The sequence below is a fragment of the Pomacea canaliculata genome, linkage group LG11, assembly GCF_003073045.1.
Source record: "Pomacea canaliculata isolate SZHN2017 linkage group LG11, ASM307304v1, whole genome shotgun sequence".
NCBI classification, from domain to species: Eukaryota; Metazoa; Mollusca; class Gastropoda; order Architaenioglossa; family Ampullariidae; genus Pomacea; species Pomacea canaliculata.
Window position 1 is genome coordinate 19,269,405 of NC_037600.1, and position 18,467 is coordinate 19,287,871.

The 18,467-nt window shown below is 36.3% G+C and overlaps 2 protein-coding genes across 11 annotated transcripts in view; one reads left to right on the forward strand and one right to left on the reverse strand.

The window, feature by feature from the left end:
• On the reverse strand, positions 1-12,574 carry LOC112575395 (aminopeptidase B-like). Of its 4 annotated transcripts, none has more exons than XM_025257244.1 (15): positions 12,488-12,574; positions 10,086-10,325; positions 9,825-9,943; positions 8,136-8,238; positions 7,593-7,702; positions 6,780-6,959; positions 5,750-5,962; positions 5,281-5,343; positions 4,667-4,786; positions 3,939-4,118; positions 3,503-3,591; positions 2,808-2,931; positions 2,063-2,215; positions 1,556-1,640; positions 1-1,139 (listed from the first exon to the last, which is right to left on the reverse strand). In XM_025257244.1, the coding sequence occupies exons 2-15, from the start codon at positions 10,252-10,254 to the stop codon at positions 970-972; spliced, it is 1,878 nt and encodes a 625-aa protein (XP_025113029.1). In that variant the 5' UTR covers positions 10,255-10,325; positions 12,488-12,574; the 3' UTR covers positions 1-969. The 4 variants fall into 4 exon arrangements, with proteins under 4 accessions (XP_025113029.1, XP_025113031.1, XP_025113030.1 ...); XM_025257246.1 differs by lacking the exon at positions 12,488-12,574 and adding an exon at positions 12,299-12,371; XM_025257245.1 differs by lacking the exon at positions 12,488-12,574 and adding an exon at positions 12,221-12,366.
• LOC112575394 (exonuclease mut-7 homolog) overlaps positions 12,489-18,467 on the forward strand; it is a 15,594-nt gene continuing 9,615 nt past the window's right edge. The window contains exons 1-8 of one of the 7 annotated variants that reach the window (XM_025257237.1): positions 12,489-12,612; positions 13,918-14,131; positions 14,901-15,210; positions 16,203-16,407; positions 16,896-16,949; positions 17,365-17,504; positions 17,907-18,004; positions 18,320-18,393. In XM_025257237.1, coding sequence (XP_025113022.1) covers positions 13,975-14,131; positions 14,901-15,210; positions 16,203-16,407; positions 16,896-16,949; positions 17,365-17,504; positions 17,907-18,004; positions 18,320-18,393 — 1,038 coding nt within the window. In that variant the 5' untranslated portion in view covers positions 12,489-12,612; positions 13,918-13,974. Of the gene's footprint in view, positions 12,613-13,051; positions 13,182-13,259; positions 13,556-13,917; positions 14,132-14,900; positions 15,211-16,202; positions 16,408-16,895; positions 16,950-17,364; positions 17,505-17,906; positions 18,005-18,319; positions 18,394-18,467 lie in introns of those variants that run through there. The other 6 variants (XM_025257242.1, XM_025257236.1, XM_025257239.1 and 3 more) reach the window with 6 other exon arrangements.

An 18,467-nucleotide genomic window follows, 5' to 3' on the forward strand; every position in this document is an offset into this window, starting at 1 on the left:
TGAAAAGCTGATATTATCTTTTATTATACGAACTTCTCTTCCCTTGCATATCAGTGTGCTTTACAAGATACAAGGGGCATAGTAGGTAATGATTCCATAAGACAGAGAAGGACATCACAGTCAGGCAAACATCTATACACAACGTGCACAGCAAACATTGTCAGGATATGGAGCAACACATAGAGAAGATAGAGAATGTAACAATATACTGATTACAATAAGTATTTTGGAAAGAGATATGTTTTAAATGTACTGAACAGAAAGGTAGGGCATTCCAAGAATAAAGAATACTTTTTAAAAAGAAAGTCCAAGAAGTAGTTCTAAAAACATTTTAAATGTACATATGCAGCGTATCTTCCCATCCTACTTTGCCAAACCTTGGCTTACATTTTGTTTGCAAACTTTGATGATAGATATTCACTGGTTTCATGCCCTTTGAGTGGCAGGCAAATAACTTTCGAAGTCATACTCTTTGGTTTATATAAATGAAAACAATATATATATACAAGCATGAAACACATTACACATACACAGGTATACTATATAAAAGAAAGAAAATAAGTTATCAATTATGCTAGTCATAGTTTACAAAAAGTTTGGTGAAACAGCCTGTCCAAAAGCACATAACAAAATGTCTCCAACCAACAGAGCACTAAACATTATGATGATCATCTGTTAATCATAATCTGTTGGTTTCAGTGTTACTTTGTCCTCTACGTCCTCGTGAAACATGCTCTCTTGATTTAGTTTTTTTTTTTTTGTAAATACTTTTCACAATGTAGACACTGCAAAATTATTAAGAAAACTGGAATGTTTTTCCCCATCAATATTGGGAGAGGTACCTATAAGATTCACATATATTTGTTTAACTGCTGATTAACAGAATAAAATATTGAAAGGTGATTTTAAAATGAGCATTATTTGCATTGCCAAGGCCTGTGCAGATGCCTGTTAACATTACACAGTAGGCTACACATTATATTCAAGACCCTCATTCTGGAGAATTTCCATCACATAATTACGGACATTTATGTGAAGCATGTTGGAAGTTTCTTGAAAAACGTCCACTGCAAGTTGTCTCGAAATCTTAGAACCTTCAACAAGCACTTGATACATTGGTTTTGTGTACTTCTGTTTTCCTGGTAAAACAAAATTACAATTTCAAAATTACAATCCGGGGAATTAGAGCTTAGGGTATTTTTCTATCATCTGGCAGATGTGGATTAATGACTTGTTAATGTGCTTGCTCTTAGGAAATGGGATTAATACTTGGGAATTTTGCAGTTTAAGTCATAGAACTGAAAAACGTTACATTTTTTGGATTTATTACAGTGAATTTAATCATACATATGTAATGTAATATTCATATACCTTACTGTTGTACTATGCTGGAGATAAAAATCCATTACAGTTTAACATGATTAATTTTAATATTTTTTTCTTGTATATTTCAAGATGTACTGAGAAAATTGCCCCTTGGTTTGCTGCTATTTTTTTCTATATTTTCATTTACTTTGATTTATAAGATTTGGAAAGTAAAAATTTGCTTAGATACCTTGACTGTGAAGGAAATCTCTGATATCTGGAAAAGCCTCTTGGTGATTGTTCTTGGCAACGAGTTTGCACCATCGAAACCGAACCTGGACATTGAAAAAGAAGATCATTCATTTCTTTATACAATTTGTGCATCTTTTAAAGAATATTGTGTAAGTATATAAGCAAATAGACCTTCAAACTAAGAAAACTAACCTTGTAAACTCTGTCCCAACAGACCAGATGGTGTAATGTGGAGGATGTTACAAAGAAATGAAACCTGTCAACTATTAAAGGCAGGAATGCAGACATCCCCCATAGGTCAAGGTTCCTAGCTAATTCTCTAACTCAGTGATAAGAACTTTGCACACATAAATAAGAATCTTAAAAAAGGCTTGGGCATGCATTGGTCCCTGTGCAGGAGCATGCTTGCATGTATGTCTGAGAGAGAGAGATAAATGTGTGTTCAAGAACACATGCAGAAGAACAGAGAACAACAGAAATATAAAACTTTTGTCAACATACACACCTCTGCATTTTTGGCAGCAGATATCCTGGGATAGGCCTTCCCTAACTGTTGCAATCGCTCTGCTGGGAGGCCATCTACTTCAAACAGTTTGTCCAAGAAATGAAGCACTTGGTAAACTGTCCATTCTTCAATGTCAGGCCAACTGCTTGGATCCTGCCCAAAAGATAAATTCTTAAACAATACCTTGTTAATGTTACAAAATTTAAGAATAATGCAAGCTAATTTCTTATGAAGATTTCATTCTTATAGAAATTAATTAAAGCAAACTTTGTCAGGATTGTCACCTAGCCCCGCAACCCCCCTCCAATCCCCAACATCCCCGTGGTGTAATGGTTAAAGCCTGTGACCAATACAGTGAAGGCTGAATGTCCTGGGTTCAGGTCTTATGTCGGGCAAGCTGTTCTTTCTCTGCATGTGATAACTGTTTACAGGGCTGGCTGACTTGCCGTGAATAGCCTTAGTTTCTGGTTTGGTGTAAAACACCAATCCCCCACCCCAAACAAAAATAAATAGTACATGCTATCAAAATAGAGCAATAAACACCACAATTTCATGTTACATGTCATGGGCGCAACATGTTGTATGCCATGGAAGCAGCATGTGTCAGAGGTTATTGTAAGTATTTTTAAGGAATATTCCTGGACTGGCAAGATTCAGTTCAAACACTCCACGCGCAGTATATACAATACTAAGAGCAACATTAAATATATCTCAAAATTGTGGATCTTTGCTCATGGTTTCAAACCTGCTTCATGATGTTTTTGCAGAATGCCTCTGGGGGATTTATGAGTTCATGACCAGCAGATAAGTCAGGAGTGTATGGTGGCCATCCTGGGGCATGTAGCCATCGCTGGAATTCAAACCCCTCCCTGTTATACATAGAAAGATGTGACAAGATTAAAAACCATTTGTGGATCAAACTTCATAAAATACATGAACTAAGCTGGAGATAAATTTTCTTGGCAGTGAAATGACATGCTCATTACAATTGGTCCCATAAAAAGAGGAATAAATTTTCAAAAGTGGTACAACTGCAGGTAACTCCAAAACAAGCATTCTAAACAAAACCAGAACTTTGTCTGACAATGTGTGCATATGTGAAAACAGTTCAAGAGCATTTGAAACTTAATTTTGCATTAAATGTGTTAGAAATGACAGGTATCTATAAATTAGTTGTACCTTTTGCCAGTGGTGATAAGATGTTGATAAGCGATTGATGATGATTAGCTGTTTGATTCATGGATTGTCAGATGAATGATGATGTGTAATTTCTAATTACTTATCATGGGCCTCCCAGCCCTCTATCACCACCCTTCAAAACAAGATCAGCAATGTGAATAAGTGTATGATAGGTGCATATTCAAACTGATGTTGTATTATAAATGACCAATCAACAGACACCGTACACTTTGCGAAAAGAATTGAAACTTATCAGCCTACCCTTCAGCTATGTTTTGTAGCCTTAGATGTTCTCTTAGTTGAGGAAAGTAATCCAGGTAGAAGTCAAACATATCCTCAGCCACCACACTCTGACATAAAAAGAATACTGCATAACACCTGAGTTAATGTATTGCAGGACGGATGATAAGGACTGGCTAATGCTGGAAGTGCAATGACAAAATGCAATTGATAAAAATATGAAGAACTAAGTTCAAAAGATTTATCAAATTTTGATTTCAATTTTTATGCCATTCTCTTTCTGAATATACTGGGAGCTTCAGAATAAAATGATGCATAACAATTACAAGCATATAATGCTGAAGTTCCAATAAAATATAAATTCTTACTTTTCTTACTTTCTGAATGATCTATGCAAAATTGTCAAAACTAGAGAGAAAAGAATATTTATTTTAATCTTGTCATAACAATGCCCTACCTTGAACTGAAATTTAGCTATGTATGCTTTAAGAAAGTCATCAAATTTTTGTGTGCTTCCAGCCAACATCTGAAGGTAGGAGACGCAGGCAAAACCCTTCTCATATGGCGTTTCATTGTATGTGTCATCTGGATCTACTCCAGGCTCAATAACGACTCGGAGTTTGTTGAGAGGATGATCCTGAAAAGTTAAAAAAAATGAAAAGGCCATTTTATATATTTTAGTGCGAAAAGATATTGCAAGTGACAGAATGAACAAATCAAAATGTTCTACCACAAGATCTGTTCATCACTTGAACATGGAGGTAACATACTTTAAATCAAGTTCACGATTAATTTAATTGGATTTTTTTTTTAAGTAAATCAAAACCAAATTTTTAATATAATGGAAAACACCATTACCATACTTATTGGAACTGAAATTGGAAAGTGAAACTGGCAACTGTAATCAATATCTTCCGTTCTATCAAGAGCTACCAAATATTTTCTTTGAATGCATCTTCCATAAATACTATAGGAATTAATGTTCCATTTTCCACTTTAGTTTCATCTTTTCTATTTCAGCAGGAAGTCTAATACAACAGGTCAGTGGTTTCAGTTTCTACAATAAGTCTAAAAGACCATGCTATTGGTTTCTGTTTCACAAAGAAGTAAGTTCAGAAAACTAAGACCAACAGCAAACCCAATAGACCATTCTGATGGTTTACCTCAACAGTAAGTCCAACATACCATGCCAGTGGTTTCCATATGCTGTTTCAACAATGCCTGCCCTGTGGCTGCCTCCAGACACATTTTGGGTCGCCCAAACAGCGTCTCAGCAATTCGCCGTTGTGCAAACATTGTGAAGCCCTGTAGTAGTAAAAGCAAAGAATTCCTTAAGTATGACATCAAAAGCTAGCAAAAAAGTACAGAAGGTCCTACGTCTCACCTGCTCAGAAATAAAGCATAAGGCTAAAACCTGGTACATGAAAGGGAGATAAACAGCAAGTAGCTTATAAAATAGGAAAGCACATAAAAAAAGGGAAAAGAAGACAAGAAGCACAAAATGTAAAAAAGATATAAAATATGAGATATGATATAGCCAAAGACATATAAAGCCAAACATTTTCTGTCATTAAAAGATGTTTAAAATGTGTATCTACACAGGAGACTAGAAAAACAATTACATTTTCTAGCTCAATGTCATTAATACACAGACCAGAAAAAGAATCACTGTGCTTGATTTAACTCATAGCCAGATCAAATGGACTGTTTGACCTAAATGACTCATATAAAACATGCACAAGGACCACACGAGAAATACCATAAATAAGTTATTAAGCATGTGTCAAAACACAACTTACCTCATTCAACCAGAACTCGCTCCAGTTTGCATTAGTCACCAAGTTACCAAACCAACTATGACTCTATAATTAAAAAAAAATTGTAAAATGCATGTAAGCAAAAAATTCACTGTTCCTTTGAAAATTTTAAGTCCAGGGTCCTTTTCTCACAAAGCTTTATCTTTTCCTCCATATATATGTATAAAATAATATCTGAATCAAAGACATATATAGTATACATTCTTGATCTGTATGTCAAGTTGAAAGATACTCATATTAGCCTGCTGTTATACACTTAATATTAGCTTTCTCTGATCAATAACATTTAAAAAAACCCCAAGGATTTAGGGGCTTCTTTTTAATGACTAGGTACATCATGATTTAACAAGATATATATAAGGATGAAACTTGATCATAGGCAAAACACTTATACAATTTCTGAAAGCATTGTCTAGTCTGGAGAAAACAGCAAAACTATGGATCAACCTACAATTTCATGAATGACCACATCTGTCAATGACTTGTCACCAGCCACAATGCAAGGGGTGACAAATGTCAAACATGGGTTTTCCATTCCACCAAAAGGGAAGGAAGGTGGCATGATGAGGAGGTCATAGCGTTTCCATTGATACGGACCGAACAGTTGCTCCCCTGTAGACAGAAACTTCTCCACTTCTCCATCAAACTCAGCCTTTGCAGCCTCCTAAAAATCATGAAACAGAGGTTTATAAAAACTAATAATATTTTATTAAATACTGAAGATTCTACATAGTAAAATCAAATGTGCATAGAACGTGTGCTCCACTTGGAAGTTTTGGAAAGTTTAAAATCAATATCTAAATCAAGATGGCATAAGAAATTCTGTAACCAGAGTTGCCTACCGCATGACACCTGCTCACTCACACCTAATGGAGACTACATTTGATTATGTAGCTGCAGAGGGCAATTATTAAGCAGTTTTATAAGCAGGGCTAGAATTACACAGCACATTACCAACAATGCTATTACACATTCAAACATGCCATAGCAGATAAACCCCCAAATAATTACAGTTTAGACTTGCATATAATCACAACCTGACTGCTAGTCAAGATGGCGATTATTTTCTTTTTGGCACACTCCTGAAGTCTCTGATGACTCTCTTGAGTGAGCTGCAACTTGAGACCTAGGTCTTTAAACTTCAAAAATTGTATCTGCTCCCCTTTTACTCTGACCAGCGGGGCTAGTATGCCTTGTCAGCCATGTCAGAAGACAGCACTGCTCACCAAACAGTGGTGTCAGCCAATCAGACTTTTGTTGGTGCCTAAACCAGCCTGCATTCCACACTTCAATAGAAATTATGTGGCTCAGTTGAAATTATTTCTGATTTAAAGACTATCAAAACTTGAAAAGAATAAAACAAAGTTGAACAAACAGCATTCTCATGTGGTACAACTCTGGCTCATCACCACTTAAACTTCCAAGAGCAACACAAGAACTTTCAAGGAGCCATTTAAATTATTCTGGAGGAAATCTTTTACCAGCATGCATGGTTCTGCCCATACGAGGCTTCGAGGTCCTATTCCAGCTGAAACAAGATCCCCAACAGCTAATGCCACCAGATACGATGGAATGGGCTGGTTCAGTGAGAAATGAAATCTACCATCATCATTCCGACTGCTGCTGCTTGCACTCATCACAGCTGTGAAGCCTGATGGCACCTGGTGAAAATGCACTTCAAATAAAACCAATTTTTTAAAGGGGGAAATTAGTTCCAGGACTTATAAAAATAATTACATAGTTTGTAATCTCCAAAAATCAGCCAATGGTTTGGCAGTAAAATGTCACATTCTCAATCTGTCTTACAGCAGTATAATCACTATAGCTTGTATTCATGTAGCATGTTTACCTAAGCGGGGTAAATCTACTACATTTTCCAGCAAAAAGTGGCTAAAATGCAATATTCAGTTAGGTCTACCTAAATCATTTTTCAGCCAGTAATTTATTGATAGGATACCCTTTTAATAAATTTCTCCTATACATTTCTAAATATGGTGGAGATCACGATAATCTAGTTTAACAGAAAAGAAAAAACGCTAATACCTTTTCTGAGCAATGCTTAAAGATCGTCATTTGTCTACAGCAAAATAAATTTGACTTTGTGATTCTTCTTGCATTTAGGCTTAACCCTTGAAAACTTGTCTGAATACTTTTTTTTTTGTAATTTCAAACAGATTTTCTATAGTTTTTTTTAAATACTTGAAACTGAACCACAAAGTCCAAAACAACTGCGTACAGTAACAAGCATAAACAGTATATGAGATTAAGATGTTTTAAAGTCTGTTTTTAATAACCTTGACATTTGCAGAGTATGGTGATTTAACAGCAGGTGTGTCTTGACAAGGGAAGAAGGATCGATTCAGAACTGCCTGACCCTGGGTGTAAAGGTATGGTTTCTTTTTTCCTGTACAAAATAATCACACAAGAAGTGGAGCAATCCAGAATAAATATGTACTGCTGCAAAATCTGACAATTTCACAGAGCGATATTTACTTGAAATATGCATACCTACTTTCAACACTTACACACCTACACACAATGCTGTTACACATTACAACATATACACACCTGTATATAATGCTGTTATACACTACAACTGTATACACCTCATACATTTATGTTATACATAGCATATACACACCTACATACAAAGCAGTTACACCTATTGTAGACAATATTACACACTACAGCAAATACACACCTACGTATAATACTATTACACACTACAACATGAACACACACAGAAGGGAGGAGAATAGAATATACAGATTTACCAAACTGATTAAAATATTAAACTCTTGACAAATAAATAAAAGAAAAACTATAACTAAACATACCAGCTGTTTGCGGTGGGTCAAGCCAAACAATGCCTGGTCCATTACCAGCCACAAAATTTATTAGCAGGCAGAGTTCACCTCCTTTCAGCACATCAACAGGAAGCTTTCAATTATGACAGAAAAGAAAAATGAATGCAACAATGCAGCTATCTGTTTGTGATGAATGAGGCGGGGAGAAGGGTGGGCCTAACTTGCCCGAGGAGAAAGAGGCACTTCTGCTGGCTCGCATCACCTGACTTTCGCCATCTCACACCCACTCGCCTGCTTATTCACACGTCCACACTCGTATGCACTGGTAACCACTTTCACCCACGTGTGCAAACACAACTGACAAGACAGTTGTACAACATATTAAATTATTATTAAAACAAGGAAAGCAAAATTAGGTTAGTATGAAATCAGATGCTATGAAACTGAATATGCATATAAACTACTTAAAGCGACCTGGCACCAGGTTGGAAAATCGAGTTACAGAATGGCAAATTTAGAAGCTAACATGGTCATATGTCGATATCTATATATATGCCTGGATGTGCGGTCCGTTCCTGATCTACAATTCACAGTCTTGGAATCTGGTAGGTCCCTGGGACATGAACTGTTCCTTTGCGCTGGGACTGGCAGGACCACTTTGCTACCTTGCCAGGGTTACTTGGAGATGGGAGGCAGGCCCGCCACTTACGAAGCACAACTGACGGCAAACACCACAACACAACAAACACCACTGCTGGACTCCTCCTCTTGTCGAAGGTTTCCTGCCACTGCTTCACAACAGTTGCGCCGGGAATGGATGGCAGTGATGATTCCAAACAGCAGCAATGATTTGTCAGCTGTCCTCTAAAGACAACCACAACTGGACCGGTGGCATGGTGGAGTCTACCAGCTGCTGCCTTGAACTTCTTGCTGCTGGAACATAGTTGGCTCTTTTGCATATCGCTTGGGAGAACCAGCCTTTAATTTGCACCGCACTCTCCTCTCTATACAACAAGCACCAGTAGGTAGTGATACGTTCAGAACGGGGCTCCCTTTCTCAGACCTGCTGCTTGCATCTGAAAATCCCTCAGAAAGCAACGTCTCTGCTGGAACACGAGGAAAAGCTTCGACTACAGCTGTCCTAGCCTATATACTATTAGACCAAGTGACCCCTCTGAACTGCATCTAACTTGCCCTGATGCTATCAATCTTTGACTAAAGTGACCACAATTCCCTGTGCTATACTTGGGATACCTAGGACCTATCTACTGTCCCTCTTCTCATGGTTGGCCACATTAACCTCCAACTGTTGCGACACCCGTCTAGCTCCCTCATTTGGCACCGGTATCCAGTCACTGGCAAAGAAAACAAACACCGTTCTCTGGTGTTAAGTATGCTGGTCTTCCAATTAACGGGCATAACCCTGAAGCGATGACAGCGGTCCCCCTTAAGTAGGCTTCCCCTTAGGTAGGCAGCTGCAATTCCCAGGCTCAGTTAATGCCAGAAGAGATAAACATTCTTACCCCTTCTTACCCCTTTTGTCCAACTCAAAGTCTGGTATCACCCCAGGGCGACAGCTACCCCTCTTTAATGTTTTATTATAGGCTTCGGCCCTGTTGTTCTGGCCTTGCTCCATTAGCTCTACATTATTGTACCTACTAAGAACATGATTGTACTTACTTAGGATATGATACGCAGGATATGTCAAATTGTATTTACCTTTATGCTTAAGGTGGAGCCGTAGCCTGTGAATGGCCTGATGGCAAAATTAAGCTTCTGACCTGAAGGTATCATCGTCACTCCACTCAGGACCAATGTTTCGTGGACATCAAGCAGCACTGAAAAAAAGCAATGATATTAAATACATAGAAAAAAAAATTTAAATCTGCAACCAACAGCCACATAACAAACATAAATAGGCCCTTTTCTGTCATATTTTAAATTGAGTTACATGAAAATGATACAGACAATTACGTTTACCTTCTTGAACATCATCTTGAAGAACATCAAAAGTGATCTTTTGTGATCCAGTTATAGTCTTGGTACTAAAATTGACATCCAAATCAAGGTGAATATTCCTGGTGCGCAGCTGACGAAAATTTGATGATGTGGCAACATCTATGACTGAATCAGAATGTAGCTCTGCCATTTTTCAAGTTCATCTGACTTGGTGGATTGCAGCCAGTTACAACTGATTTGGTGAGTTACAGGCAGTTACAGCTGCAATAAAGGATCTATTATGAAAACATATATTCCTAGATAAACTGTACATATTGTATGTTTGTGTCAAATCGCCATACTAAGAAGGGACATATATCATATGCTACAGACAGTAATAAATAAATTTAAAAAAGAGCCATTTCCACTACCCATACATTTGTATATTTTTGGAGACATACTTTGTATTTTAAACTCTCCAAGCAGCATTGTAGCAGTGGGAATATGAGTGGTCATAAAAAACCCAACGTATATTATTATTATTACCACCATCTACTGAAACACAATATTTTGGTTAAATTTTTAACTAAGTTTAGGAATTTTTACCATTTTGCTTTGCCATTACTGTTAATAAGGCTTTAAGATATGATAACTATCAATTGCTCAATGAGTATGTTTTCCCTGCTAAATTATAAAATTAATTCCAGCATTTATGTAGCATTGAAATCTGCTTATTGATTTTTGAGGCAAGAAAGTCACTTTTGTGGACAAAACTGTATTTGTCCAAATATTGTGTGCCTTGGAAAATAAACAGTTCCACTTAATTTTTTTTTTAAATTCCTGATACAATATCATGCAGTAGGAGAGACAGTACTTATTAAAATGACAAAGGATATATTGCTTATGGTAGGTGTTGTCCAACAAAATTTCAGCTCCATTTGGCATAGAATCACAAAATGATCTATTTTTAAGTAGTAATAGTAATTAGGGAACAAACATTAGAAAGCGTGGGCCTCACGACCTATATATATTATGTTCCTTCTTCCACCATTCTCCATATTATTTTGATATGGGTGGTCTGGTGGCGCAATGGTTAGCACCAATCACCAATACAGTGAGGGTTGGCTGTTTTAGGTTCAGCTCTCATCTTGGGCATGCTGTTCGTTCTCTGCATGTGGCATCTGTTTACAGGGCTAGATGTCTTGCCATAATATAGCCTTACTTGCTGGTTGGAGTAAAACACCAACCCCCGCCCCCACCCTCCATATTTAATGAATATGTACATATGATTTTCCAAATTATCATATTTATGAAAGATTTTCCTGACATGAGAAGAATTACCCAGAAGATTTTTGAATATATTAATATTTGCTGCAAATTTAATATTAGTAGGTAATCAGGGCTTCTGCTTACGCAAAAAATTGCATACAATACGCATTAAAAGTTCAGAGGACCCCTTCCATTTTCGTCAATGGGTCCCATTCAAATTTGGGCAAAGAACAGGGACCCCTTATAAATCTGAAGAAGGGGTCCCTGGGACCCCAAAGAATTTGGCCTTAGCAGAAGCCCTGGGTAATGCATTCAATGTTTTGCACTGGGAAAATGAAATGCTTCTTTTAGCAGAGCTTAGCAAAAATCAATACCATAGTAAACATTATATACTGAATTATGTCACATCTTAACCTTCTCTCAGTGACTGCAGATCTAAAAGACTATAAATCTTTCCCTGCATGACATTTTCAAGCATTCTTTCAGTAATTTCATGTCCCTCTCTGAACAATCTCTATTATTACTGCCTGCCTTTTTAAGAACATGCAGATGCCACATAATACTTATACATTATAAATGCGATCAAATTAAATCATGATAACACTGTTAGAAACTATATCCTTTTCCATGTATTTAATGGCTCTTATCTTGCAATACCAATGTCAAGCAGTTCTCACATTGTCAATGAATTATAGTCATGGCAATGTCAACGTATCGACGTACAATTATTCTAACTTCTGTTTTGTTTACCTCTTTCTGTGCCTAGTTTGCGAGCCTGTACCTCAAGTACAGAATAGGGGTGTACACATACAGTTTTCGAGAAATAATAAATCATGCACTACCAAGTCATTAAAAAAAACCAACACTACACTTTTAAACCATTTAAAACCCGTATAATCTCAATATACCTGTGCATACTAAGGGTAGCTGTTTAAATAAAAGCTTTTTTTTTTTTTTGCAACTAAGACTGACACAATTTGACATACACCAAATATTCCGTTTTCCCAGTCCACTGCACAGTGAAGTGGGCGGATATCGACAGACTTCTTCAGAATTAATTTAAATTTGCAATGAGCAAATAATTATTTGCACTCTTTCATTATTATGTTGTAGTTTTCTTTATTAGTTTATCGCACGTAAAATAAAATTTTACAAAAACGTAAAATATTGCTTACACAAGTTGCTGAATTCCAGACGGGGAACTTTCAGCTTTTGGTTTCGCCTCCTTTAGTCTTCGTGGCAAGTGAACATCCGAGTCATTTCTTCTAAGTTGTAGCAACGCCGTTGTTAAGAGGAAAAGGTGAGATTTTTTTATATGGTAAAACTTTTAACCGTGAAAATTTTACATCATGACCTTTTTTCTTACATAAAGAAGGAAAAGAACTTTCGTGCTTGTATATATTTTGAGCAGCGAAAATGAAAGTAAAGTCAATAATAGGAGAATAAGATGCTTATCTACACAGCATGTTATTTCTTAATGTAAATATTTATATTCCTTTAATTGTCGCCTATCATAATAATAAAATGCATGTTTTTAAAATGCAAACTTGGAATATCACATTCAACTGTGGCGTGCGTTTTTTGCATTTCCCCCGCAGACGACAAAATGTCGAACTTCCCGCGTTCGCAGTTGTGAAAATGAAAACTCAAATCAGTGACACAAATGTAGTGCATTTCGTTTCAAGATATTTTATAACTTTGCTTCATACACAATATGCACTGTTCTTAGCTAATCGGAATTATTTTTAAAAAAGTTTTATTGTGGACGTGTTTCGTGAAAAACGATAAAATTCTCCGTTGCGCTAAAACGACAACACCGCGAACTGTACGACTGTGCACGTTGTGAGTGAACACTTCAACATAACACAAGTACGCGATTTTTAGTGTAGCTGTAATCTTTGTTCAAATGTGTAACTGTAAGCTTTGTTCAAATGTGTAGCTGTGTTGTTTGCAATATTTCTTTTGAATCGGTAAAGGTCTTGGCTGTAGCAGACGAACAGAATTTAGTCGATCGTGACTTCATAGACTACAGATTGATGATGCTTTAGTTGTTTTTCCGTTCTTGGTCACCGTTGTCAGTTATCCACGTCATAACCGAAACATTTAAGAGGGGATAGTCATAAAGGGAAAATACTGATTCACTTGGTAATAGAAAATTTGTGAACACTTTACAATAGTTCACATCGCAGAGACTATAGTTAAAGCTCGTACAGTCGAATTCTGCCGCTGCAGGAATCACTCAGGTAGACCACAAACTTAAATACACGTCCATATGTAGACGCCAGCGTCAATAGAGCTGTAACATGTTCCAGCATTGTCTTTTATTGCACAGTAAAAATTAATTGCACTAGCATAGATAATCTATTATGAGACTTGTATGCATTTAATTGTTAATGTGCCCACCTTGTTTTGTTTTTTGTTGAGTTTTGCTAGGAAAGTATTTATGATCAACAGCAAGCCATAAAACACCCTTATTTATTTTTAGATTTTATTTGGGAAAAAACTGGTCATTCATAACTCATTACTTATGTATATAAATATAAGTCTGTGTTATAAATTATGTGTATATTATTATTATTATTTATTTATTCTTCATATTGTGCAGCAAAGAAGAAACTAGGAATATTGAGGACTGAAACTGTCAGCTTGACAGCAGTGAAAGATGGCAGGTAGGGGACGAGGAGCTCTGTTTGGTAATTCAAGAGGAACAATCCATGACGTCAGTGGATCATGCATTAGGCCAATAAATGAGACTTTAAAACCTGGACACAGCTCAGATGCTTGTTATGGTGTTAGCACTGGTCATGGACGTGGCAGAGGTAACTAATACACAAAAGTTACTTCATAAGCATGAGTGTCAAAAAACGATCTATAGTAACCACTAGTATTAAATTTAAAATCATGTACGGACATTTTTATTTCTTCAAGCCACTATTTTGGGCGTAAATGTTCTTTTTAAACCTTGATAACTTCATGCTTTAAAGGTCTTTCAGTCCATTTTTTTAAAAAATGGCTGGAGGAGGGTCATTGCAAGATGCACATTAACAAAGGTTAAATCTCTGGCTGTATTTCTGGAATGTAGAAGAAAAGTACAATTCAAAAATGTTCCATGAATGTCTACGCACTCATCTCATTAACACATGTGTCATATTTGTTATAGTCCTGGTAACAAGTTTATCACAGTGTAAAGGTTTTGGTCATCTTTCTGTGCATAGTGCTTTTTGTAGGTTTGGGAAAATAACGTCTTATGCTGTGACCTTATCTGAGTCATTAGATCAAATAAATTGCACTTTGGTACACTCGTAAGAACTACATGTGTTTAGAGTATTTGTGAAGTTGTTGCTTTGATATTTTTTCTAATTGATTTACAGTTCAAACTTAAGATAATGTTTTATCATTCACTATCACCACACTAAAGAAACTACCTGAGGTCAGATTAAGTATTCTGAAGTATTTTGCTTTTTCCCATCACTGTGCCAAAATAATAGAAAATGTAGCACCACTGAGCATAATTTAGTTTTCTATGAAATTCCAGAACAGATAATAAATGTAGAGGGCCTCTCTTTCTTGTTTACCTTGTTTCTCTAGCATTTGAAAAGGAAAGAATTTCTTCAAAACCAGAAAGAGGAAGTGATTTAGATCAAAATGAGCAACCCATTGAGAATGCAACCAAGGACCTTGAATATGCACACAAATGTCTTGGTGACATAGAGCATTGCTGGTTTTCCCAGCTAGCAAAAGATGAAAAAGAGAAAACACTCAAGAGACTTCTCCATGGTTGTTTCCAAAACACTGAAAATCCCTGGGAGTGTGCTTTATATCTCATGCAAGGAGTTCACGACTACAACTCAGTGAAGGGAAACACACTTGCTCACCTGTGTATGAAGACGTTTGCAAGGTAGGTAATATTGCGAGTGGTCAAAGGAACATTTATTTTTAAACTATATTGAACAAACGATTTGATTTAATTCTAAAATTGAGTTGTTTCATTCATTCCAAAGCTTGAACATATGAGAGGTGAACAGTGTACCTAATTCACAAGTATAGGCAGGGCCGCCGAGAGCCAGCCCGGGCCCCGGGACAGACGACTTCTCCGGGCCCCTTGTACTTGTAATCGTAAATTATTTTCCCAGTATATAATGTATGTTTACAATTCGAATCTCAATATCTACACTTGAAACTCAACTTCTGCATGTGTAATGCTTAGGTGTTCTGTCCTTAGACCTTTTTTTAAAAGAAAAAGAAAAGGAGAAGAAGAAAAAAAAATCCACTGACCAAGGCCGGGCCCCCTTGACAGCCGCGGGCCCGGGTACACCAGACCCCCCTGTCCCCCCCTCTCGTCAGGCCTGAGTATAGATGCCATTATTGTATCAAATTCACAAGTCCAGTTGCCATCAGTGTCAGCATAAAAATGTAGCTTTGCTTTTAGACTTAGATGAGGAAACCTGCTGTCTTTATTCTCATTATTTTCACCATTTTACAATTTATATACAGACAGCAGGATAATCACCATGGTTGCCAGGGTTATTTGTGACTTGAATGACAGAAGAACTAGTCAGCTTGGTAGACTACTGATAAACAACAAGTAACATTGTAATCAGCACTGATAACAATGAAACTTGAATGGCAGCTAGGAACTTTTCAGTTTAATAGACTGACGAATTATCAGCAACATTTGACACAGCAAAAGATGTAAGAATAACAGTGCATAAATCATCCATTCAGTAGATTATAATCATATTCCACGTATAATACCATAAATACCATTGAAAATAAATGAATGCCTAAGACAGTCAATAGAGCCAGAGAAAATTATGGCATAAAATGCTATCACCATCTATTTTTATTAACCTTAGTTGACTTATGGATTAAAGAAGTGTGATGTTGCAGCTGGTGTCAGAAGAATAGCAGGGATGACAGCGTCAGAACTCAATTCCTCACAAAAGAGCTGAAAGTGAAGGCGTTCAGAGCTTCCAGTGGCCGACACTTGTCTATTCTTCCTTCTGTGGTGTCTGCATACAAGTTGGACCATAAAGGAAATGATTATTTTGTAGATCAAATCAAAATAATCTTGCAAGAGAAAAAGTTCAGTGATGTAAGTGCATTGGAGATTTTTGCTTATAAATTTTAGCTATTTTTAGAGGTTTTGCTTACAGTGACTGGATCGATAAGTTTATTTCTGGTGTGGAAAAGATATGATGGAAATATAAAGAGAACATGACCCATATGAAGATATGTCTAGAACTTTTTTGAAAACTTCATTTAGTGATGCATGGCTTCATATAGACTCAACCATACAGAAGTATGGAGTATTGTAAAGGTTTCATTTGACTAAAAAGCCAATCTTGCTAGTTCTTGTGTTGGATTGCTACTATTTACTGAGCACTGGTTCAAAACTCTGTTGTTGATCTGCCATCCTTTGCGAAAGTTGATCCAAGATATTTGCAATCCAAAACATCTTCCAGTTTGCTTTCTTTCATAGTGGTGTTAACTGATGTCTTCTTATAATTTCTAAGATTCATTTCCACCATCTTCTGGGTATGTCAGGTCAGGTATTTTAAAAGCATGTCTTATTCTTGATAGGCTGCCACAGCTGCTTCTGCTCTCAAGCTTCAAGAACTGTTCACATTAGAGGAGGTAATGTCCTTGAACATCTCTAATAGACAGATTGACCAGTTATGGCTGGCTGCAATAGGATAAAGTTAAATTGTTTTACAAATATAATACCATAATGATAACAAATCACCAGGGAACCATTGCTCATAGCAGATCAGAAAAAAGTTCCATTTATATTATTTGTTTGGTATGTTTGTTACAAATTAAAAAAAACCATTCAAATAAAATATACTTTGTTACTTTGGTCTCATTTGTGAGGTATATATGTTGAAAAACTGGCTACCTTACTGTCTTTCTGTATCTAGCAGATTTACCCAATAACTTTTAAATCTACTAAAAACATCACTTTTGAAGTAGGAGGAATTAGAATTTGAAGATGTATTTCTGTCTGGATTTTTAGGAACTTCATTTCATTTATCTTGGTGTCTTTTTAAAGATTGTTATCCCACTGTTACTGCAAGATAAGCAGACAGTTCTGGAAGGATTTTTACAAAATAGTCCAGCACAACAACATGCATTTCTCTTGCTTTTGGACAAACTGTGCTCCAAAAAAGGACGACTTCTTGATTTCATACAGTATGTACCTCATGAATGTCTTGAGAGTTTTAAGAAGTTTTATAGTGCACGATTTTTAGACCACACAGGTGCATAGAATGGAAGAATTTCAGAATTTGTTTTATTTACTTTTGCAGTTGGGTCCTTTTAAAAAAACTTAATGTAGTGTTCATTATCATGTCTGTGACACTCTCACATTTTATAATCAGAAGCTTTTGTCTGGGCTAAGGTTAAAATTTTTTTTTTAATTGGATAATTTGGTGTCCATGTCACATTATTTTTGGCTCACTATAAACACTCATTTCTCATGTTTAAATAATAAACTTCTTAAACACTCCTTTTCTTAGCATTCATTTAAATAGCACATGGGCAATGCATAAATTTTGTGCTGTTAATTGACCTGTAAATAATTTGTCACATCAGAGCACACAGTGTACCAGGCCTCAGGACAGAAAAGATCAGCAAAAAGACCCTGACCAAGTATGCCATTCGTCTGATGAAAAAGTATAGCATACCCGCAGGTATCTTAAAATATTTAATAAAATTTTTCTCCTCTCTTCCCTCATCTCGGCCGTCTTTCATCATTTTCATTGTTGCAAAATACTATTATAGTTAATATTAATGCTGCATAATTCTTGTACCATCATAATTATAATTGGCTTACCTGGCTTGTAAAAGTGTTGATAAAAGCAAGAGGCATACTTGTATTGGAACTGCATGCATGGGTAAATTTGAAATTTTTTTGATGGATGTGTAGAATGTTTATCCAAAATGAAACTTTTTGAATTTTCCTAATGCACCCTATTTCTTACTGTTATATATTCCATTCCTTGCAGATGTCTGTGTCAATATTTCTAGTGCAAAAACTATGAGTGGTGTTCGCTATTTTATGTACGAAAGATTCATCAAGGTAAACTTTTAACATTTATATCATATTTCAGTGGTTTACCCATTGGTTCTTTATCTGACAAACCAGAGCAGCTG